We start from the raw sequence: 23,381 nt of genomic DNA on the forward strand, positions 1-23,381 counted from the left end.
ATATATATATATATCATGTTTTATTTTGTATCCCAAAACTATACATCTAAACCTGTTTATATATAAGACAATGCTGGATACAAAAATCTGCCTGAGCCTGTGTGTTAAATACTTTAACACTGTTAAAAGCTGAGGTGAAACACATTTATTAGTCACTCGGGCCTTATCGTGAATCTGGGCCATTTTGCTCGAAGAGGGCGTGGAGTTCAACCAGATGTTGGTTTTTGTGACGTCTTGTTGAAAACCTCTAACTTTTGGTTTGATTTCCAGGACACATATGGTATATTTTACTCTGCTCTTTCCCATTCTTATTTATTTATACTTACCAATAAACACCTCAAGCAGCTAATGGCTGCACTGGTGTGGGTTTTTTGCAACAGCTCATCCCCTTCCTCCTCAACAGCTAGAAATAGAGTCATTATCAGCTGTTTATTGGAAACAAGACCTGCTGCTGGACCATACTGATTTAACAAGTCCTGAATCTATTAACTATAGCTGCCATGTTTTGCTGCCACCATGTGGCTAAAACAGTTTTGGTACAACTTTAAATATAATACTCTAAAGAGCATGTCAGGCGTTACTTAGCTGATACAAAAGAGGTTTAGAAGCACAGATTTGTGCAATAAATCTTCAAAAATCAACTGTGTAAGACTTCCTGTATGAGCAGCTTACAACAGCAGCAGTCTGTGCTGACCACAGTTTCCCTGCCTGTAGAGACAGCAGTAATGCACTGGGATGCCACAATCCCAGCTTGATGCCCATCAGTATTGAACTGGACACATCCCCATCAAAAGGCCAGCACAGCTCTGTTAGCCTCTTTGCGGACGACTTTTGTTTTTAACATGGATTTTTAGCAGACACTCTTTGGAATCTGCTTGAATGTAAATAAAACACAATGAGAGGTGAATTAGTTTCTTTACTTGTCAAGAGGAGGTTGTTGCTCGTCATTACTGTTGCCCAAATGTCTCGTGTATTGCAAACTTTTTAATATCTCCCACTGCCAATACTGAGTGTACAGTAGTTATATTAGTAATCATGTTAACCAGCTCCTCTTCAATTTTAGGTCACTAAAAACGCCTGCACTGATGCAACATATTTGTACAATACAGTAATTGTCAGAAATAATCCAGAATGTGTCCTATGTGTTCTGTTGCAGGTGATTTGTTTACAAAGGGAGGATCTGAACAGAGAGACGGCGTGCCCAATGCACCCCAGCAGCATCCATGGAGTGGAAGACATGTCCACACTTTCAGAGCTGCATGAAGCTGCCATCATGCACAACCTCTTTCTGCGCTACCAGAAAGACAACATTTATGTGAGTTTGAACCAGCGAGCATAACTGTGTTATGAACCAAGGGTCTGTGGGGCTGAATTTGTCTGCCTCGTAGGATTGCTTTCACAGCCGAGCTCTGAAGTTCCACTGCAATTGTGCAGGTTTTATTAAAATAATTACATGGGGAATTTTTGGAAATCCCATCATCTAATCTCATCTCGGGGGGTTTTACTTGTTCCGTCTCTCAGAATGATACAAATTTAACACAGTGACCCACAAACACACTTTCCAGAGACACTTTTCCCTAAAGAGCACGACTCAAACTGGATCAGTTGATCCTAAAATATTAGCAGCCTTATGCAAACATGGCCACACACAGAAATAGGAGAATATTACTAATGTAAGGTCATGTGTTTGAGGAAGGGTGAATCTTAAATCTGGTAGTGCTAGATAATTGTACAAGGTTGCTCAAAACAAGACACAAAGTTCTAAAAAAAAAACTACAGTTCACATATTTTGGTGAGGTTTTTGTGGCTAGATAAAGACAAATAAATATTGTCTCGAATGTACTTTGAACAATCTACGGTAGCTTAAACAGAGCCAAGACCAAAGTCAACTGCTGCCTCTTAATCAACTTTAGTCTCAGGGATTTTATAGTGCGTGCAAATGCTATTTTATTAATTTTTGCATCACACTGCATGGTTATTTTGCACAAATACAGTTCTGCTCACCGTTATTGGCATCCCATCGTGTTTTTGCACACCATTTACAATAACGTCAAAAATTTTAAGTTTTTATTCATTGGAACTACAAAGTAATACAACCAAAAAAAACATTGATTTTCAGCTTACAATATGTAATTTCAAGAAAAAAACTGAGAAAACCACATGGACAGTAATATTGGTAACCCTCCTTAATGTGGCAGCACTTTAGGCAGCGATGACAACTTCCAAACCTTTTTAGTAGCCCTCTATAAGATTTTTGCACTTCTTAGCTGGTAATTTCTCCCTCTCTTCTTTCGCAGTTTGTTTAGGCTCTTGAATGTTTGCAAGTTACTTTTCCCCAATGGCAAACTTCAGATGGTGCCAAAATTTTTTAGTAGGATTGAGATCACGACTCATTCCTGGCCATTTAAAACAGTATTATTTTTCTTTTTGAACCAATCCTGCATGCTTTGAATGTGTGCTTCAGATTTTTATCTTCCTAAAGGACCCATGACCTTTGACTCAAGCCAAGTCTTTTTACACTGGGTGGGCATTTGGCTCTAAAATCTCTTAGTACTTTTCCAATTTCATGATTTTTGTGATACAGTTAAGGCTTCCAGATCCAGATGCAGCAAAGCAGCCTCACAGCATTATGGATCCTCCACCATGCTTAGCTGTGGGCAGGGTTTTGTTTTCCTTGTGTGCTGCATTGCAGAATCTGTAAACAAAATGTTGGTGTACACTGCCAAAGAGCTCACGTTTTGTTTCATCTGTCTCCAGAACCTTTTCCCAGAAGGACTGATGTTTATCCATGGCAAAGATCAGTCGTTCCATTTTGTGTATTTTCAGTAACACTTTTTAGTGTGCGACGTATGGTACTTGTAGAAGCCACAACCCCAGACTGTTACAGATCGGCCTACAGGTTTTTGGATGTTTGATTCATTTTAAGGAGCTTTTCTACATTTTGTACCTAAACTTCATGGTGTACTTCATGGTATTGCAAGATTGCTGCCAGACGTGCAACAGCTAGCTCCTGCTATTACTATTAGTGCTCACAAATAGCCATAAAAGTCTGTATGTTAAACAATGTAATGTAAAGTTGACAAAAATGAAAAGGATTATAAAAAAAAGTGTTTGCATGAACCATTGTGAGTCACGATTGGTGCTGGTGAACCCAGTTGTGCAGGCAAGCAGGCAAGGACTCAGGATTTATATATAAAAATACAAGGTTTATTAACAAAACAAAAGAGCTGACAGGGCAGCAAAAACAAACAAGGATGGACAGGTGGTACTTATAAAACAGACAAGTCATCAACAGTGAGCAGTAGATAATGCCAGGACAAAGACTAACACAGAGACACAGACTTATACAGAGAGAAACACCAATCAGACAAAGTGAAGGCACCTGTGAGTGATCACAGATGCCAGGAGACAAAGACTGAAGATGCAGGACATAAACACAACACAAGATGGGGCTAGACACCAAAGTAACACCAACCCTGTAGAGACATAAACAGAGGATCAGGGAAACACAGACATGAACACAACACCAAGGACAAAAGCACAATTCCTACATTATGAATGTTTTAAAATTTAAGTTGTTTTAAGACCATTAGCTAATCTGTAGCTCAACAGTTTGATCAGATTTTTTTTAAATTCCAAACTGAGGTTGCATCATTCTACAATAAATTAGATATTAATTGTTCCTAAACTTTCCACAGAATCACTTTAAGGCTGACAGCTTCTCATATAAATTGCTAATAATTATTCTGCCAACTCATGACTGTACTTTTGTCTTTCATAAGCTTCTGTCTTCCTGTTTGCTTTCTCGTCTGTCATTTAACTCGTTTCATCATTTGTGTGTCGCTCAGACCAACATAGGTTCGATTCTTGCTGCAGTAAACCCGTATAAGCAGATAGCAGGCCTGTACGATGCTACGGCAGTGGACTTGTACAGCAAACACCAGATGGGGGAGCTGCCTCCTCACATCTTCGCTGTGGCCAACGAATGTTACTGCTGCCTGTGGAAGAGACACGACAGTCAGTGCGTCCTCATCAGGTCAGGACTTCTACTGTAAATACACTGTTCTGGAGGAACGTTGTTCATCAGGGCTGTGGTGACGATGAGGTCGTGCTTCCACTGATCTCTGTGTCTGTGCATCTTCAGTGGGGAGAGTGGTGCTGGGAAGACCGAGAGCACCAAGCTGCTGCTGAAGTTCCTCTCAGTGATGAGTCAGAACTCGTCCGGTTCACCTCTGTCCGAGAGGACCACCAGGGTGGAGCAGGCTCTCGTCCAGAGCAGGTACTGTCCTCCTCCCTCCTCCAAACGCTGACCTTCTGATGAGGCATTTACACCGACAACAAGCCAAATCACATTCTGCTCCATAAACTCATCCAGATGCAGGATCTGACAGCAGACCATTGTTTTTTTATGCTTTTTTATGTAGTTTCTGCAAGAATGCCTCTGCTTTTATCAGATTTTCTAGTTAGTTACCATCAAAGGTATTAGTTAATTGTTATCAAACAGTATTACTCCCTCAGATCTGTGGGCTTTCTTCCTCCCACCCTACACTCATCTTTTCCATACTTGAGGTGAATTTTCTTATGAGGCTTGTAGTGATGCATTTTCAATTCATTTTTGCATAAAAAAGAAAGTTTTGCAAAAAGACTCTTAGCTGAATAAATGTATTAAAGCTGCCTAAAGATTTAATTCATCTATTTTTTTTCACGTCAAACTAATATCATTTCCAATATATATTTTTTTCTATTTAATGTGTTGTTTGATTTCTTAATGTACATTTGTGCTTGAATATTATTATATTTGGTTAGTTTCAGAGTGGTTTTGTCTTAAAGAATGACTTTGCAAATATGTCCATTGGGAACCACAAAAGGTTTGGCAATAAATGATTTATGTTTTGGTTTTTGGCATGAAGTCGAGCTTGTTCTCGGTGCAGGTGAGCTGTCCCTTTTCTCAGATCCGGTGGTGAGTGGCTTTACCTCAGGTGGAGGAGCTCAAGTATCTGGACGTCTTGTTCACGAGTGATTGTAGGATGGAGTGGGAGATGGATCGACAGATTGGGACCTCATCCTCAGTAATGAGGGCGTTGCTTTGATTGGTTGTGGTAAAGAAAGAGTTTAACTGAAAGGGAAAGCTCTTGACTTACTGGTCTGTCTATGTTCCAACACTCACCTATGGTGATGAGGTTTGGATCAAGACCAAGTGACTGAAATGCGATTCCTTCATAGGGTGGACCTTTAGAGATGAGGAGCTCCGTCATCTGTTAGAAGCTCGGAGTAGAGCTGCTGTCCCTTCACATCGAAATGAATTAGTGGTTCGGGCATTTGATTAGGATGCCTCCTGGACGCCTCCATTTAGATGTTTCCTGGGTACGTCCCTCTGGTAAGAAGCCCCAGGGCAGACACAGATTTTGGAGCGATTGTGTATCTTCTCTGGTCTGGGAATGCCTCATGGTCTCGAGATGGATAATGTCACTGGAAAGAGGGATGTCTGGATTTCTCTCCTGGACTTGTTACTTCTGCTACCATACTTTGGAAAAACAGTAGAAGATAGAGCACCAAAGTCCATGCTCAATAATCCAGGTATAAAATCCAACAATGTCTAGTCAGGTCATCTGGACGTTTCTTTTTTGTGCTGAGACGTTTTGTCCGTCATCCAACAGACTTCTTGAATCATTTTTTGACTTCTTCAAAAAATAGAAGGTGGAGAATGTTTTTGGTATTTTTGCTCTTAATAGTTTTTTTTTCTGTCTTCAGTCCCATCATGGAAGCATTTGGGAACGCAAAGACTGTTTACAACAATAACTCCAGCCGCTTCGGGAAGTTCATTCAGCTGCACTTTTCACAGAACGGAAACATTCAGGGAGGCTGCATCATCGATTGTATCCTTCATAACGCAACTCAAAAATACTATGAAGAAGTATCAAAGTTCATGCTCAATAATCCAGGTAAAAAAATCCAACAAAGTTAAGGCAGGTCCTCTGGATAGTTTTTTTTTTGTTGACCCACTATGTGAAGGTGCTTTTAAGACTTGAGTTTGTTGTGGCTCCTCGGACTGATGAAGTCTTTTAAATGAAAAACGAAACGTTTCAACAAAAATAAACCGTCCAGAGGAACTGACTGAACTTTGTTGGATTATGAACAAGTGTTTTACACATAAGCTGATTCATTAAAACTTTTCAGTAATCCTTTAACTTTCAATCATCAGATTTGCTGGAAAAGGTAAGTTTGTCTTGTGCAGAAACTTTCAGACGTTTTGTTGTTTATTACCAACATTTAGAAAGAAACCTGTTTAGTTCTGAAGCTGTTTTCTAACGACTGCTTCTTTCCAAGAACCGTGTGGTTCGTCAGAATCCCGGCGAGAGAAATTACCACATCTTTTATGCGCTGTTAGCAGGGGCCGACAGAGACCACAGAGGTTTGTTCTTCCCGCATTTAGTTTCCAATCAGATGCTTTTTTTCAGTTCCTAACATTTTAAACAACTCTGTGTTTTATGGGGTGCCGTTTGAAAAGGTACACAGTCAACAATTAACAGCAATATTTAGTAATATTTTGGTTTATTTATAGCCTTTCTTGAGGAACAAAAAAAAGTTTTTTTTTCAAAGTCATATTTTCACCATGTTATTCATACATTGTCAAATAAATGTTATAGTTTCAAACTAAATATTTAATTTACAAGCTAAATATTTAGTTACAAACTAAATACTTAACTTGCAAGTTGAATATTTAGTTAGTAAACCAAATATTTAGATGTAAATTAAATATTAAATTTCCAAGCTAAATATTTATTTTCAAAACTAAATATTTAATTTCCTAACTAAATATTTATTGTCCAAGCTAAATATTTAATTTCCAAACTAAACATTTATTTTCTAAGCTAAACATTTAATTTCCCCAAAAAAATATTGAATTTGCAGACTAAATATTTTACTCAGACCTAACTATTTAGCTTGCAAGTTAAATATTTAGATCCGAGTTAAATATTTAGTTAACAAATTAAATCTTTAGTTTAGGAATTAAATGTTTAACTTATAAATTAAATATTTAGTTTGGAAATTAAATAAGTGTCTTGGAAAGTAAATATTTAATTTATGCTTAAATATTTAGTTTACTAACTAACTTGCAAGTTAAATATTTAGGTCAGAGTTAAATATTTAGTTAGAAAATTAAATGTTTAGCTTAGAAATTAAATGTTTAGTTTGTAAATTAAACATTTAGTTTGGAACTATGACATTTATTTGACAATGTATGAATAACATGGTGAAAATATGACTTAGAAAAAAAAAAGCCTTTTTTTCTTATTAAAGGATAAATAAACCAAAATATTGCTGTTAATTTTTGACTGTGTAACTTTCCAAACGGCACCCCATATATTTTTAAGTGTTGATTTCTTGTGTCTGCTTAATGTTCCAGAATATTTTTTTTACAGTTAGATGACTATTTCTTGTGGATTGTTGGATTTTTTTTCCCATTACTTTGTGTTGCAGACTTGTACCTCTTGTCTGAAGGTCCTGAGTCGTATCACTACCTGAGCCAAGCAGGCTGCGTACAGGATGGTAGTCTGGATGACAAGCAGCTCTTCAACAGTGTGATGGTGAGGAGGATGTTTCACCCCCAGAGGGCATTATATGCCTTCACAACAAATAATATCCAAAACCCATTAAGTCCAACTTCCAGAGAACTCACCAGCCATTTGGGAAATATTTTAGTCAACTATATCATGTTGCTTTTTATGAGCATATTTCAAATTTTATCATAGTCCATTAACATTTGTTTTTCCAAGGGGGAATTTTTTTCCAGCTGAAATCAAGTCTTGAACACATTTATTGTGTTTGAAGAGTCCCAACTGTGATCGTATCTGCTTTATTTTTCAGGAAGCTCTTAAAGTGATGGCATTCACGGAGGAGGAGATCAGAGATGTGTTCAGGCTCCTGTCTGCCGTCCTTCAAATGGGCAACATTGAGTTCATGACGGCCGGTGGAGCTCAGATCACATCAAATGGAGGTAAAATGACGGAGGCAGGAACAGATTTACAGCAATCAGAGAGTTGGAGCTACACTGATGGAGGTGTTGCATAAAGCAGCGTGGATCCATCTGTGTGCTTCATCCTTGTAATTTTTTATATGATGTCTCTGATACAATATTCCTGACTGAATGTGGCATCTGCAGCACATTGTCCAAAGCCTTGTTTACAATTTTACTTTGTACAGTTTTATATAGATTTATATAGAATCTGTGCTTATTTTCAAGCACAAATAGCAGCAGTGGCAGCTATGGGGTAGAGGTGGGCAGCCAACCTGCGACCTGAAAGTCCCAGGTTTGATCCCCAGCCATTCCCACATGCCGTGGTGTGTCTCTGAGCAAGACATCTACCAGCAATCCCTAATTGCTCCCCGGGTGCTTACATATCTGCCCACTGCTCCACCTGGGTGTATCCCTGGGTTAACTAATTTCGCCATTGTATGGGAATGATGATAACACAGCACTTTATCTGCAGCGCTTATAATTTATCCTGTGAAACTTAAAGCAATAAATCTTATTTCTGCAAGAATAAATGTGTAATAATGAAGGTTTATAACAAAACTCTACTTTTAAGACTATAGCAGTTCACGCAGATTAGCAGTTAGATTGCCCGGGCTGACGGCTAATCGTAAACTGAACTTTATTTCACCAAAACAAGTTATCTAAAGCAGATAAGATATTTTTCATTCATAACCTCACCATTGAACCCCTCACCAAAAAACTTTGAACTACACCTCAGAAGAAATTGCCACTAAAATCATAAACCGTTTTTTTAAAAAGTACTTTGGCCTGTAAGAGCAAAAATGCCCAAACACAAGATTACAATCTCATTGTTAGCATCCAGATTTAAGCTAAAAATACATTATTTTATATTTGTTTTTAATCTAAATGGAACTTCACTGCAAAAACAAGAAGTGTTCGAGAACATGTTGCACATGTGGTATTAAAACTGTGTAGAAAAAAAATCTAGAACTACGGTGTGTTCGCTCAAAACAATGGCGGTATGTTCCTCGTGATGTTGCACTCAGCTTGTACGCCCGAGTTTGATTGACTTTGCATGAGCAGAAAAAGCTCGGAACAGGCTGTAACATGAACCTAAGGCTCCTTTGTTTGCGGTGTCTGACCTGGTTTCTGAAGAACCTGTCAGTGACTGCAGAACTCCATGGCAAAGAAGAGGTTCCTCTGGACTGTGCTGGATCACGGTCTTTATGTCTGACCTGTTGTCTGGCTTGGGTAGAAATTAACTATTAGGTCCTGCTTTACTTGTACATACACTGCAGTGTACATGTGTGTGTTTCAGTGGTCAGTAACGTCAGCGAGCTGCTAGGCTTGGACTCCTTCCAGCTGTCAGAGGTGTTGACCCAGCGCTCCATGATCCTCAGGGGGGAGGAGATTTGCTCCCCCCTCACCGTGGAGCAGGTAACAACACATCCAGCCTCACAGATAACACTGGAAGCTTTCCTGTTAGTATTCCCAGAGTTCAGTGTACATTCTTAGGATTGGATGAAAGGGAATCTGTGTATTTGCTGTCCCCTATCCTCACTCCTCGCCCTGCTTTCACACACACAAACACACACGCACACACACACATAGAGTCTTTCTGTGCTGCCCTACACCACATGTCTCTCCAGATCCCTTGCGTGACTCCCAGTCATTTCCTGCTTTTTGTCTGCCAGATTCCAGGCACAATAAACCATCGTGATACTGATCTGAGTCAAAAGCACAATGAACCCAGTGGCTAGGGGGGGTGAAGTTCGAGTCTTCTCCCCTGGAATCAGTGCAACCGACAGCCACCAAGACGCTGGCATAATAAGTCACTCGTGTGACTGTCTGTGTTTCAAATTTCCGTGCTGTCGTCTGTAATTCCTGTGAACATTTCTCAAGTTGTCATTTGCATGTGGTACCCCGTCCAGCACATGCCACAAGCACAGTCTGACTCGTGACACAGTCATTTCTTGGCCGAGCTGGACCTCCTTGGCCCACTCACGACCATAAATGTCAGTGAATGTGCAGCACAGACCTTTATTATTATCACAAAGACACGAAAGCCACAAGAAAGCTTTTCATTAGCAGACAAAGAGCTCGTACTGTCACTCTGCTGCTGCTCGTTGTGCCTGGCCTTTGAAGCAACTTGTCTGTTAAAGGAGTTTATTATTCCAGTCCTGGAGTCTGCAATAATGACTTCTTCTCACAAAATGGCTTCGGGGGTCATTCCCCCCTTGCACTGTCTCCTTCAGTGGACCCCACGCCACAGCCGTCTCCCCCGCACTTTTTAGTCCACGCCATCGTAGGACAAACGGCCATTCTTCTCACCCCTGTGACGAAGACTCTGGAGCCACCATTGCGCTCCACACCCGGTAGCGGCACAAAGCATGATGGATTGCTCAGAAATGTCCGGCAGCATTGTTGCTCCAAGTGCAGCGCACACCGACACATTTGTTTAATGTTCAGCTCAGGGACAATACCTGTGGAGGAAGTGGAGCCGTCAAGATCAGACTCTTTATAAAACGTGCACAAATGATGTTTGGCTGAAAGCATGAGGGAAATCAGGTTTGAGTTTTAACTGTTGGGGGGAAATATGCACACACAATTTCATTAAAACACCGTATTTTTCGGGCTATAAGGCGCACCGGATTATAAGGCGCATTAAGGGAAACCTTATTGAGTGCCTTATAGTCCGAAAAACACGGCAAGCTTGATTTGAACTTTTGAAGTCAATTCGATTCAAGATGGCCACCTTAGCTAACACAAATAAGGCTATATAACTCAATCAGTTTGACAGATGCTGATCTAGATTTTAGGGAGGATTGCTTGTAAGATGGCCTAAAATTTATAATTATATGGTAATACTTTACAGTAAGGTACACAAAATTTGAATAACTACTAGGGAACGCCTCAGGAATGAATCAGGAACAAATGAGGAGTTAATAGGTAGTTAACCAGTACTTACTGGGGAACACACAGCCAAGCCTTATTAGGGGACTACTGGTTAGTTACCTTGTAAACAAAGAGGAACTAATCAAGAACTAATGGGTAGTTACCAAAGAAAATAAAGAGGAACGCATCAGGAGCTAACGGGTATTAAAATCAGTAATCACTAGGAAACAGGTTTTTGACAAGTACGAGCTGTGACCTCACTGGTGCAGAGTTTATTCAGAACCACATGGAGAATTTCTCCTTTGTTTCTGTGGTAACAAACCAGTAGTCCCTGAATAAGGCTTGGCTGTGTGTTCCCCAGTAAGTACTGCTTAACTACCCATTACTCCTGATTCGTTCCTTTTTGGTTTTCTTGGTAACTACCCATTAGTTCTTGATTAGTTCCTCTTCATTTACAAAGTAACTAACCAGTAGTCCCCTGATAAGGCTTGGCTGTGTGTTCCCCATTAAGAACTGGTTAACTACCCATTAGCTCCTGATTTGTTCCTTAGGCGTTCCCTAGTAGTTAATCAAATTTTGTGTACCTTATTGTAAAGTGTTACCAATTAATTTTTTATTAACTATTTTGATGTGCAAGATCTTCTAGGAATGTTGATGAAAGGCTAGAATAATTGTGATTAAAATGTTCAACACATTTCTGAGTTTTATAAATTTGTCCATTTTTTCCTCAGTATTTTCATTAAACTTTCCATCATACTTTTGTGATCTTTGTATTTTTCTGCCAGATATATACAACACTTCTGGGTCATGCACGGTTCTTGTCTCTTTATGCAGCAAATCTTAATTTATTGTACTGTGTGTTAAAAAAGACGGAAAATAAAGCAATAAAAATCCTGAAAGCATGCGGTTTTATTATCCTCAAGTGCTTTGTTTTAGCTGGATTATTTTTCTAAGAGAAAACCCGCCTGGAGTGCATCACTCCTCAGATATGTCGATGACAAACAGAGTTGTGTGTTGTGTCAACAGACAAGAGACAGACGCTGAGACAACACGCCTCTGTCTCCGAACCACTATTTGTTTTATGGACCCGCTGATGAGGCCTCACACAGCGTCAATCAAACAAATCAGTGTTTTTAATTGCTTTCACCACCATCTGAGGACTAATTAAATGTGTTCTGTGCTGATATATGTCCTGCATTTCGACTAGTGTCTGCAAAGTTTTCTCTTTTCTATTACCCGTGCATTACACGGTCTCCATGGCGGTCTCTTTCTGTTATCTCTCTGTTATCTTCTGCAGGCATTAGATTCGCGGGACTCCATTGCCATGGCGCTTTACTCGCAGTGTTTTTCCTGGATCATAATGAGGATCAATCAGAAGATCAAAGGGAAGGACAACTTCAAGTCCATCGGCATCCTGGACATCTTCGGCTTTGAGAACTTTGAGGTATAAGCACAATTCAGGGGAAAAAAAGTCCGCACCTGCGGCCTGTAAACTTTCTTGTCTGGACCAAAACTTGGTCCAAAACTGGACTGCACAACTCAAGATCATTTAAAGAAACTTCATATTATGTAATGTCACTAGATAGAGTGTCACATGCATGTTTCATCAACCCAGATTCAAGGTCAAGGTCAAATGTAATACAAGACTTTTGCTTGCCATTGCTATAGATTAAAGTAAGTTTGTTGTTGGGTGTGTAATGGGCTGTATGTGGTATACTTGTTATTTTTCTTCCCTGCCACTTCTTCTTACTGGTTTAAGAAAATCTGGAAGAACAACACACCCCGACAAGTTATTGTCAAAATTTAAAACTAATTTTGACAATACCACTAGATTGTTTTTAAATTGCAGTTTTAAATGATAACGTAATGTGTTTGAATAAAGATAAATACATTTGTTAGACCTTGTTAGGAACAGCAGTTAATGTCATGGTATGAGTAGCTTTAAATCTGTCGCTTTTGGCAACGTTTGCTCTAATATTGATTTTGCTCGGGCCAATAAGCTTAGTGTATCGGAGAGGCAGAGGAGCACAGCAACAATAAAGAAATCGAATACAACATCAGGACGTCCAAAAAAGCTTTCAGGCTCAATGTTAAAGTATTTGATGACAAAGACAAATGAACGTTAGTAGCAGCCAACAACACTCGTCTCATTACTCTATTTGCTAAATGGAGAAAAAAGTTTTCCCTTGAATAAAATCCATGTAAAAAAATAATTTTTTAATCCTGTTTGCCAAGAAAAAAACTGAAATCTGGTCTGAAGCTTTAAATGATATATTATACCATACCATACCATTTTATTTATAGAGCACTTAAAACAGCGACAAGGCCAACCAAAGTGCTGTACAGACAGAACAACAGGTAACACACAAAGCAAAATACAAAATGAAGTATTATTATGAACTATTTACAATTTTATGTTCAATCTTAATTGTCTGCATGGAACACAAAAAACATAATTAATATAATATAATATTGGGCTTATTTTTATTGTTTGTTTGTTTATTTATTTATCAGTCTAGCCATCCATCCATCCATCCATTATCTTTACCCGTTTATTCCATTTTGGGTCACGGGGGTCGCTGGTGCCCATGTCCAGCAATCACTGTGCGAGGGGCGGGGTACACCCTGGACAGGTCGCAAGTCCATCACAGGGACACATAGAGACAAACGAGACAAACAAACATTCACTCTCTCACTCACACCTAGGGACAATTTAGAGTTACCAATCAGCCTAACATGCATGTTTTTGGTCTGTGGGAGGAAACCGGAGCACCCGGAGAAAACCCACGCATGCACGGAGAGAACATGCAAACTCCACCCAGAAAGGCCCCTGGACCGGGATTTGAACCAAGGACCTTCTCGCTGAGAGGCAGCAGCTCTACCAGTTGCGCCACCGTGCTGCCTCAGTCTAGCCATACTGAAATAAATTAAAGATAAGTTTTTATTTTGAAGACGCATTTCTTTTGCAGCCTGATGGAAAAATTCATTTTCTCTAAAGGTGTTTAAGAGCATCCATCAGGAAATGTAAAAAGTTAAACTTAGTTCAAACCTTCAGGTATATTGTTACGATATGAGGATATGACGCTTGATCCCTTCAAACAGAAGCACTTATCCGAAGCGAGCTGTAAATTTACAATGTGGGGCTTCTTTTTCTCTTCTTCCATCCTGCAGGTGAACCGGTTCGAGCAGTTCAACATCAACTACGCCAACGAGAAGCTCCAGGAGTATTTCAACAAGCACATCTTCTCGTTGGAGCAGCTGGAGTACAACAGGTCAAACCATACACGCGGCCTCGTTTTATTTACGTCTGATATGCATCTAAGACTGTTCCACAGAAAGATGGGGCTGTTAGTTAAGGGGAGGTGGGTCTAGTCACGGCAAAAAATAAAAAATAAATAAAACCCACCGGGCTCAGTTCTGGAAGACCAACAGCCTGGACACGGCTCATTTCATCACGTGTGATGCTGGATAACACAGCCATTGTGTCGTCTGCGTGTTTATTTTTGTATATATACATGGTGTGTGTGTGTGTGTCATCACAGGGAGGGGATCCAGTGGGAAGCCATAGACTGGATGGATAACGCAGAGTGTCTGGATCTCATAGAGAAGGTAACGCAGTCAGACCGTGAAAGAGCGAAACCATCCCTGGGGTTCTGACCACTAACCACCAGCCGAAGCGGGCTGACCCAGACGCCACACTGTGCTTACACCGACTCCCCTCTCCGACTCTATCATTATATAGTCTCAGTTTGCGCGTTGTTTAAACAGTAATGCACACCAGTCAGCGGTTCGAGGTCTGGTTGAAATAAAGCATGACAACAATTTGTTATTTTGCCCACCAGAGTTATAAATGATGTCGAGCCATTACAAAGACTGGCCTGGGCTCCCAAAGAAAACATAAAAAACATACTTTTACTGCTTTATCCTATTTATTTATGCACATTCTTGTGATTTTTTTTGTATATTCTTATGTTACTGTTGCTACATTAATGGGGTTTTATAACTGTAAACATGTGACTCTGAGCATCTCCATACACGAAGGGCTTCTTTTTCACAAATACAGGACAAAACTGATTTACGTTGCTGTTTCCTGCTTGTATTGTTCTAATACAAGCTGCCAGATGTGGGATTACAACTAGTTCTGTCATGACTGCGATGAGCTTCACCCTCTTTCTTCCGTCTGTCTCCCCCTTTAGAAACTGGGCATGTTGGCTCTTATCAACGAGGAAAGTCGCTTCCCCAAAGGCACAGACTACACCCTTCTGGAGAAGCTCCACAGCCGACACGCAGTGAGTCCACACAATGAAAACCTCTGTGTCGCCCTCGTCGGTGCAGCAGCACACTCTAACCCTCAAAGACACTCGTAAAGCAATAAATGAATGACCCATATCTGATAATAAAGAGTTAAACATCATTCCTGGCAGGTGTGCTGCAGCTTGAACACGCCCTCTGTGCGCTCTCACACACAACAATGCTGAAATGTGATCAGCCATTCTCCAGGTCTGATCAGCTTTGTGTGGGAGAGAAAAGAGTGTTTTCTATGGCTAATAACAAAACAACAACACCAACAAGAAAACTTATTATAGGAACCACCTGACCTTTCCCCCGGGTGTTGAGCTCTGACAATCAGAGGAGCGGGGGTTCGATTCCCAGCCTCTGCAGTGCGTGGAAATGTCTTGAGCAAAAAACTGAACCCCTCGTTGTCCACTAATACGCTCATCAATGTATGAGTGAGAATGTAAACATGCAATTTATCATATATTTGAACACTTTTAGTAAGAAAAACTGACTTCTACAAATAAGAGAATATTGTTTAAGATGTTGTTTTTGGTGTACCAGTGTAAACTTTACAAAGAAAGTAAGGAAGAAGGGCTCTCCTAACCCTTGGCCCTTATTTTGAAGTCTCCAAAAGTTTTCTTTGTGACATAGGAAACCTCCATCATGTAAACATTCTATCAACTGTAGCATTTCTTAAACGTCTCTTATCAAACCTGCAGCTGATTTTGATGCTCCTTAGAGAAAAAAAAAACATATATATACCAAATGAGACACACCAAACCAAATATTACTGTGGTTGTCGAAACACTATTATTAGAATATTTTTGTGCTCAATAAGGATAACTGAAAATAATACCAAGTGTAATGCAGCTGAATACATCAGATTAAACATTAGAATGTGTTTTATGTATCTGGTTTGCTTTAGCTCGACTCTGTTAGCATCAAAACTTGATCAAGCACAGTAAAGTTTGATGCTTGAGAGGAAATGTTGATTTTTTTTTTTTTTATTTATATTTTGATGTTGTTTAGGTCAACCAGACTGCCCCCTACTGGTGCAACATGGATACTTCAGCATCTTTGTTAGAATATCTGCTTTTCTTTTTTATATAAAGACTGTGAAACTATTGTAGTTGTATTTCTTTGTGAGAAAATAAACTATAAAGGGAAAAGTTTTCAGATTTAGCTAAACTCAAACATTAAAGAAGAGCTCGTAGCCAGCGGAAAGTATTTTGTTGTCAGTAATAATTAGTTACAGCCTCAAATATCAGTAAGTTATCTGTTAAATTATCAGAAAATTTGGGAAACATATATTTATTATGTTAAAAAAAAATTCATAATATATTTTTTCTTTTTTTCACCAGGCAAACCAGTACTATGTGAAGCCCAGAGTGACCGACAACCAGTTTGGCATTAAGCACTATGCTGGAGAGGTGAACAAAAACACTTGTACACACACACACACACACACACACCGGTTTCTTTCTCTTCTTTTAGATTAAATGCTCATGGAAGTGAGTCGACTTGGATGAGCAGAAGCCCTTTCTCTGCCAAAACTCTTCTGCAAGATGTTAATGTCTCACCCCTCCTCCACCATCCTTTTTCCTGAGTCAGGAGAAACCGTTTCACCGTCATCATCTTGCTCCTTTGCTTACATGACAACAGGATTTACTCCTGGAAGAAGGAAAGGGCAAGGAGGCAGTCAGGGCAGAGGGAAGATATGGGTCGGATGTGATTTAGGTCCAGCGGGATCTGGCTTCATAATGAATGGCTTTGTGGTACCTGTCTGGGACAAGGTCCCCTCAGTTTGATGCAGCAGCTCCGTCACGAGACTGGCAGGGATAGTTATGCTAATGACCCGGTTCAGAGAAGACGGACCGTTGTCCCTCTTCCCTTCACTTGCCTCTTAAGCAAAAGTTCAGATCTCTTGAAGTGGGGTTCTGTGGAAAGGCATTGCAGTTCAAACATCCATTATTTTACTTATTGTGGATAGCTCTGTGTGAAGAAGTAGTTCAATTGTGAAGAAAATGACAAGCTAATGGCTAGTCAGAGCATGGTCAAGAGACAAAAGAGGATCGTCGCCACCTTAGCTACACCCGTAGTTGTTAGTTCACTAGTTCAACAATATTTAGTTGTAGAGATTAAGAAAGAAAGACAGATTTTTTTTTTAAACATAAAAAGAAATTGGGGCTTTTATTCATACAGATTAGAGTAAGAACACTGAGCGATATCCTATTGAAGTTCAAGTTCAAGACAAGTTTATTGTCATTTACATCACATGTGGTACATGAGATGGAATGAAATTACAGTATGTGCTCAGGGTCCCAGTTACACCCAACAATAACAAAAATATGAAGTGTAAAATTAAAAGGTCATATAAGGATCTAAGATATACACTAAAAAGAGAAAGAGAGCCACAAGTTTATCAAAAGTGGGAATATAAATCATTTAAAGCTGATCTCGTATTGGGATCGACCTATCTACCTGGAGCTCATTGGCTATTTTTCAAAACTCTAGGCCAAATTTTTTAAACACGTTTGTTTATGGATCTGTGAAGGCGTGTTTGTAGCAAAATGTTTCAGTTTGGACTTTATAAAGCCGTTTAACCATTGGAAATAAACATAATTAAAAGCTCATGCTTACATAAACTGGTCAATTTTGCACACAGACACGTTAGAGTGGAGTTGTTTTGTGTCTAATTTCTTTTTTTTTTTTTTTTTTTTTGGAGAAGGCAGATCCACAGAAATTCTTGTTACTGTTGATAAAGGTGTTCACACAGACACGTTCTGCTGTGCTCTGTTAGGCCCTGAGGTGATTTTTTTCCTGCAAAACCTCATTTACAGTCACTATAAATCACTCATGTCATGTGTACATATGTAAGATTGATGGACTGTAAAGATAAAACAACTTTATTCCTGAGTAATTCCTCTCCAATTGAAGAACATTTATGACTACTTGGCATTAAAACCACACTAAACTTTTCAGAATCAAACATATGGATATTTAAGATACTTGCCTTTATGCTCTTTTTTACATCTTGTATGATACACGTGTATTTTCTTTAAACCTGTGAAGGTGTTGTATGATGCGCGAGGAATCTTGGAGAAGAACAGAGACACCTTCAGAGATGACATTTTGTTTATTCTCAAAGACAGCAGGTGAGCACACGTCCTCTTTACTCTGTACTCACCTGCGCACCATTCAGCTCACAGGAATATGTTACTTTAATTACCTCTAACTTCATTTGTCCTCAGGCTGGATTTCATCTACGACCTCTTTGAACGTGTCGGCAGCAGAGGTGGAGACGAGACTCTAAAGATGGGCACAGCTCGCCGTAAGCCCACCGTCAGCTCTCAGTTCAGGGTAAGACATGGCACATGTCCTAAATAACGCTTTTATAGAAGATGGGTGATGGGCTGGAGGGGGAAATGCCGTTGTAAGCCAGGCGGTGGGTGGAGGAGGGGATACTAACTTCAGTGTGGAGAGAACGAGGATTTGGCAGGCAGCCCTGGCATATGCAAGTTCAAAAATCCAGGGGATTAGAGCTGCTGGCTGGGCAGAGAGAGGAGACCAACCAGGGGCCAATCACACTTCGATCTGTCAGAAAGAAAACCAAAGCAGAGGAAGTCTGTGAGGTTCAAGGGCCCTCTAAGTGTGTATGTGTACATGTATGTTTCATATGTAAGGGGAAGAAAGTAAAAAAATATGTCAGCTTTTTAAAGATGGACTTTTAAGACATTAAAAATCCTATTTGGACAAGTAGTGATTAGGCCTGTCGCAATAATCAATAAATCAATTAATTGCATTATAAATGAAAATGATCGGCTTCATTATTTCATTTATCGGCTTTATTGTTTCTTCGTCTTTCTCTTTCCGCTGAAGACACTGGATGACAAAAGGCTCAGCCCTGGTGCTCTTCATTGACCCCTCCTTTTCTCTTTAAAATCTATTTTAACCGTCCAAAATCATGTTTTTGGATCGTTAAAAGCAGCTAAGCTGAGAAGCTAAGCTATGAGCTAAGCTAACAGGCCGACCGCTGGAAAAAAAACTCTGTCTTGTCGAAACTCCAAAATTCACGGTTGAAACCTGTGCCTTTGTCTAAAAAGTTGTTTTTCTCTGCAAAAAGAAGCTGAGAACTTGTTTACTGTTTTTTTTTTTTATTAAATGTGTTGTGTGAAAAATGCTATGCTAAAGAGCTCAAACCACAAGCGTCCGCCATTTTGAGAATCGAAGAAAGACAGCCCATGTCACGTCAAGGGGGCTCCCTCCCATTTTTCTTAAAGAGACACGCTGCTCACTCCCTCACTATCCATCCTTCGGTTCAAACAGTCTTATACTGCCATTCGGCGGTCGAAAAAAGGTATTAAACACAAAAATTAACAATTTCTTCTTAAATTTGACAATATTACTAATTATTGTCAAATTTCAAACAATATTATCGTTTATCGCAATAATTTCTGAGACAATTAATCGCCCAGCAAAATTTGTTATCGTGACAGACCTAGTAGTGATAAACGGTTACATGGCAATGGCCTCATCACCCTGTGGGGGTATATTTTATGTTTGTTTGTTTTTGTTGGTGACAAGGCTGGAAGACAAGCGAAAACTAACAAAGGCAGAAAATCTTGAGTTTTGTGCCTTTAGTGGCTTTACATATTAAACAAAAAACTGAGATAATAATATGTTGACAACAAAATGTGTGGCTTTTATTTTGTTGATCTTTGACCTCTTTCGGCTGCTGTGCTTCAGGACTCTCTTCATTCCCTGATGGCCACGTTAAGCGCCTCCAACCCTTTCTTTGTGCGCTGCATCAAACCAAACATGGACAAGGTAAGTCATGCAAATTTACTTGCACGTGCACGCTGAAAGGTCTGTAACCCTGCCAGGTTGTGTCAAGGTCGCATGTGAAATTAAGCCTCCTTGGTGCTATTCATAGCTCTGATTGCTCAGAGATAATATGTGCTTGTGCTGTTTCTCTGCTCTTGTGATCCTAACAACTAAAACTAGCAATTCATCTCTATTTACTGCAGATATTTATTACTGGTATGCAAGACTCTAATTGTACTTTCTCCAAGTAAAGCACTACTGGTACATACAAACACATTCCTACCACTATAGCTTCTTTGCCAAAGGTGAGAGGTCACTGCTGGCTGCCCCAGCTATGGTTGATGCTCCACTGATCAGGCTGCGTCAGTGGAATGTCGAGATAAGACTGCAGCGGGTTTTTTATTTGTGGTGCAGCCAGCAAGGCGTGCATTTGCCCTCGTCGTCTGCCTTGCAGCTCAAGATGGAACAAGCAGAGGAGATTTGACTCCTCATGTCTGACATGCTTGGTCCTCTGACATGCATGCAAATAAAACCACACAGACCCACGCATGGCAGCAGCGTGTTTGTGTGATTTACGTGCACCTGGGTTTCTCAGAAAAGGGGACGACAAATCAACATGCTGTCCCCCTCCACTCCCTGTAGCCACCTAAATCCTCTTGCTAAAGAGCAAAGTTCAGAGCTCAGCAGGCAGCATGTTTACATGTGTTTAATCATGAACGCGGACACATGCAAGCGAGCGAGTTTCCACGCCCAGGAGCATTAGGCTGCAATTAGACCGACACGTAGAAAAATGCCGGGGTGTCGTGCGAGGCTTATCCAGCGCTGTGCACCCTCCGTTTGACAAATGGTGGACCTGAGGGATTAGGCAGCCTGCAAAGCAAAGGTGGCAGACATCACAGGTCATCTGTGATAAGTTATGCCAGAGGATTGTTGGTAACAACGCAGCTGAAGATTCCAGGAAAAAAAAAAAAAAGAAAAGGCCTACCCGGGCTGCCAAATGTCTCAGGTTTCCCACTGATGGTGTTTGCCTTCCCTTTTAGAAACCTGATTGTTAATGTAAAATGATAGAGTTCTCCGTGGTAATTTAACCTTTTTTTAGTTCAGGTTAAGCTTGACTCAGCAGAGGGCCTATTTGAGTAGGTGTGCCTGCAGTGTTTCACTGTCTCATAACCTCCCCCAACTGCAGTGAAGAAGAAAATACCAAACTGTAGTTAAAACACCAAATGTTTACATCCAATGCACTACGATTTTTAAATGTGTCTCACTTGCTGTTTTTCATGCCATAGATTCAAACTAAGATCATTCTATGTTAAAAAATGACACTTGTAGTCGTTAAAACTGAAAATAACCCACAATCAGGCAGAGATGTGTTGTGATTTACTCACGGCTACTGCCACATCAGATGTTATCTCAGTATCTGCAAAGTTCACACTTATGGACATTTTTGTTCAAGTTTGATTAATAGTGAATGACAAAGCTTTGTATATATTGTATAATGTAATGATTGTTCCATATTTAATCTACTGTATTGAAGTTTGGGGAAAAGCATGCAAAACAATTACAAACCCTATTTTTATTTTACAAAAAAGAGCTATAAGAATTATTAGTAGGAAGTGCTATGGTCACCCAACAAATACACTACATTGCCAAAAGTATTTGCTTACCCATCCAAATTATCAGAATCAGGTGTTCCAATCACTTTCATGGCCACAGGTGTATAAAGTGAAGCACCTAGGCATGCAGACTGTTTTTTACAAACATTTGTGAAAGAATGGGTCGCTCTCGGGAGCTCTGTGAATTCCAGCGTGGAACCGGTAGGATGCCACCTATGCAACAAATCCAGTTGTGAAATTTCCTTGCTCCTAAATATTCCACAGTCAACTGTCAGCTGTATTATAAGAAAATGGAAGTACTTGGGAATGACAGTAACTCAGCCATGAAGGGGTAGGCCACGTAAACTGATGGAGCGGGGTCAGCGGATGCTGAAGTGCATAGTGCGAAAAGGTCTCCAACTTTCAGCAGAGTCAATCACTACAGACCTCCAAACTTCATGTGGCCTTCAGATTAGCTCAAGAACAGTGCACAGAGAGCTTCATGGAATGGGTTTCCATGGTCGAGCAGCTGCATCCAAGCCATACATCACCAAGTGCAATGCAAAGCGTCGGATGTAGTCGTGTATAGCATGCCGCCACTGGACTAGAGCAGTGGAGGCACGTTCTCTGGAGTGATGAATCACGCTTCTCCATGTGGCAATCTGATGGACGAGTCTGGGTTTGGTGGTTGCCAGGAGAACGGTACTTGTCTGACTGCATTGTGCCAAGTGTAAAGTTTGGTGGAGGGGGATTATGGTGTGGGGTTGTTTTTCAGAAGCTGGGCTTGGCCCCTTAGTTCCAGTGAAAGGAACTCTGACTGCTTCAGCATACCAAGACATTTTGGACAATTCCATGCTCCCAACTTTGTGGGAACAGTTTGGAGCTGGCCCCTTCCTCTTCCAACATGACTATGCACCAGTGCACAAAGGAAGGTCCATAAAGACATGGATGCAGAGTCTGGTGTGGATGAACTTGACCTGCACAGAGTCCTGACCTCAACCCGATAGAACACCTTTGGGATGAATTAGAGCGGAGACTGAGAGCCAGGCCTTCTCGTCCAATATCAGTATGTGACCTCACAAATGCACTTCTGGAAGAATGGTCAAAAATCCCCATAAACACACTCCTAAACTTGTGGACAGCCTTCCCAGAAGAGCTGAAGCTGTTCTAGCTGCAAAGGGTGGACCGACGTCCTATTGAACCCTATGGATTAGGATTAGGAATGGGATGCCACTTGAGCTCAAATGTGAGTCAAGGCAGGTGAGCGAATACTTTTGGCAATGTACTGTATATTTCATCAGTTGAAATTATTAAAAATTTATGATTTGGTTAAATATAGTATTTTACAAGTCATAAAAAATATTACCCCAAAATATTCAATTAAAATTTGTTAAAAAAGAGAGTCATTATATTCTTAAGGTAATGGAAATGTTTGTAAAACCTCCATTTAGAACTAGTGTGAAGGAGCGCTGCTTTGTAATTCAGGGAGTAGGATTGTGGAATTGCCTTGATATCACCATAACAATTTCTAAAACAATTTATATGTTTAAAAAGATGATTAAGGTAAAATCGTTAGGAAAGTATGGTGCCAAGTGAAGATGCCTAATATTTTTGTTTTCACTTTGGAGATGCTCAATCCTAAATTGTTGTTTGTTTAAAGTTATTTTATATTTTTTTAAATAAGGGTCAGATATTGTAAGAATTTTTTTCTACTTTCTGCATCCTTTTCATTCAGTGTTTTAATTTTCTTTTTGATGAATTTGTTTTGTTTATTTTGTTTCTTTTAAATGAAT

The 23,381-nt window shown here is 40.0% G+C and overlaps 1 protein-coding gene across 1 annotated transcript in view; it reads left to right on the forward strand.

Annotated features, from left to right (window-relative positions):
* The window catches only part of myo10l3 (myosin X, like 3), a 71,088-nt gene that overhangs the window by 30,027 nt on the left and 17,680 nt on the right, over positions 1-23,381 (forward strand). Inside the window, exons 3-19 of the mRNA XM_037686148.1 lie at positions 1,157-1,315; positions 3,849-4,036; positions 4,145-4,279; positions 5,752-5,876; positions 6,203-6,216; positions 6,328-6,412; positions 7,483-7,589; positions 7,870-7,999; positions 9,318-9,436; positions 12,192-12,338; positions 14,066-14,166; positions 14,437-14,503; positions 15,091-15,183; positions 16,534-16,602; positions 18,245-18,327; positions 18,424-18,532; positions 19,919-19,999. Of these exons, the coding sequence (XP_037542076.1) occupies positions 1,157-1,315; positions 3,849-4,036; positions 4,145-4,279; positions 5,752-5,876; positions 6,203-6,216; positions 6,328-6,412; positions 7,483-7,589; positions 7,870-7,999; positions 9,318-9,436; positions 12,192-12,338; positions 14,066-14,166; positions 14,437-14,503; positions 15,091-15,183; positions 16,534-16,602; positions 18,245-18,327; positions 18,424-18,532; positions 19,919-19,999 (1,812 nt within the window). The remainder of the gene's footprint in view (positions 1-1,156; positions 1,316-3,848; positions 4,037-4,144; positions 4,280-5,751; positions 5,877-6,202; positions 6,217-6,327; positions 6,413-7,482; positions 7,590-7,869; positions 8,000-9,317; positions 9,437-12,191; positions 12,339-14,065; positions 14,167-14,436; positions 14,504-15,090; positions 15,184-16,533; positions 16,603-18,244; positions 18,328-18,423; positions 18,533-19,918; positions 20,000-23,381) is intronic.

The sequence above is a fragment of the Nematolebias whitei genome, chromosome 13 (assembly GCF_014905685.2).
Source record: "Nematolebias whitei isolate Nwh7 chromosome 13, NemWhi1, whole genome shotgun sequence".
NCBI lineage: Eukaryota > Metazoa > Chordata > Actinopteri > Cyprinodontiformes > Rivulidae > Nematolebias > Nematolebias whitei.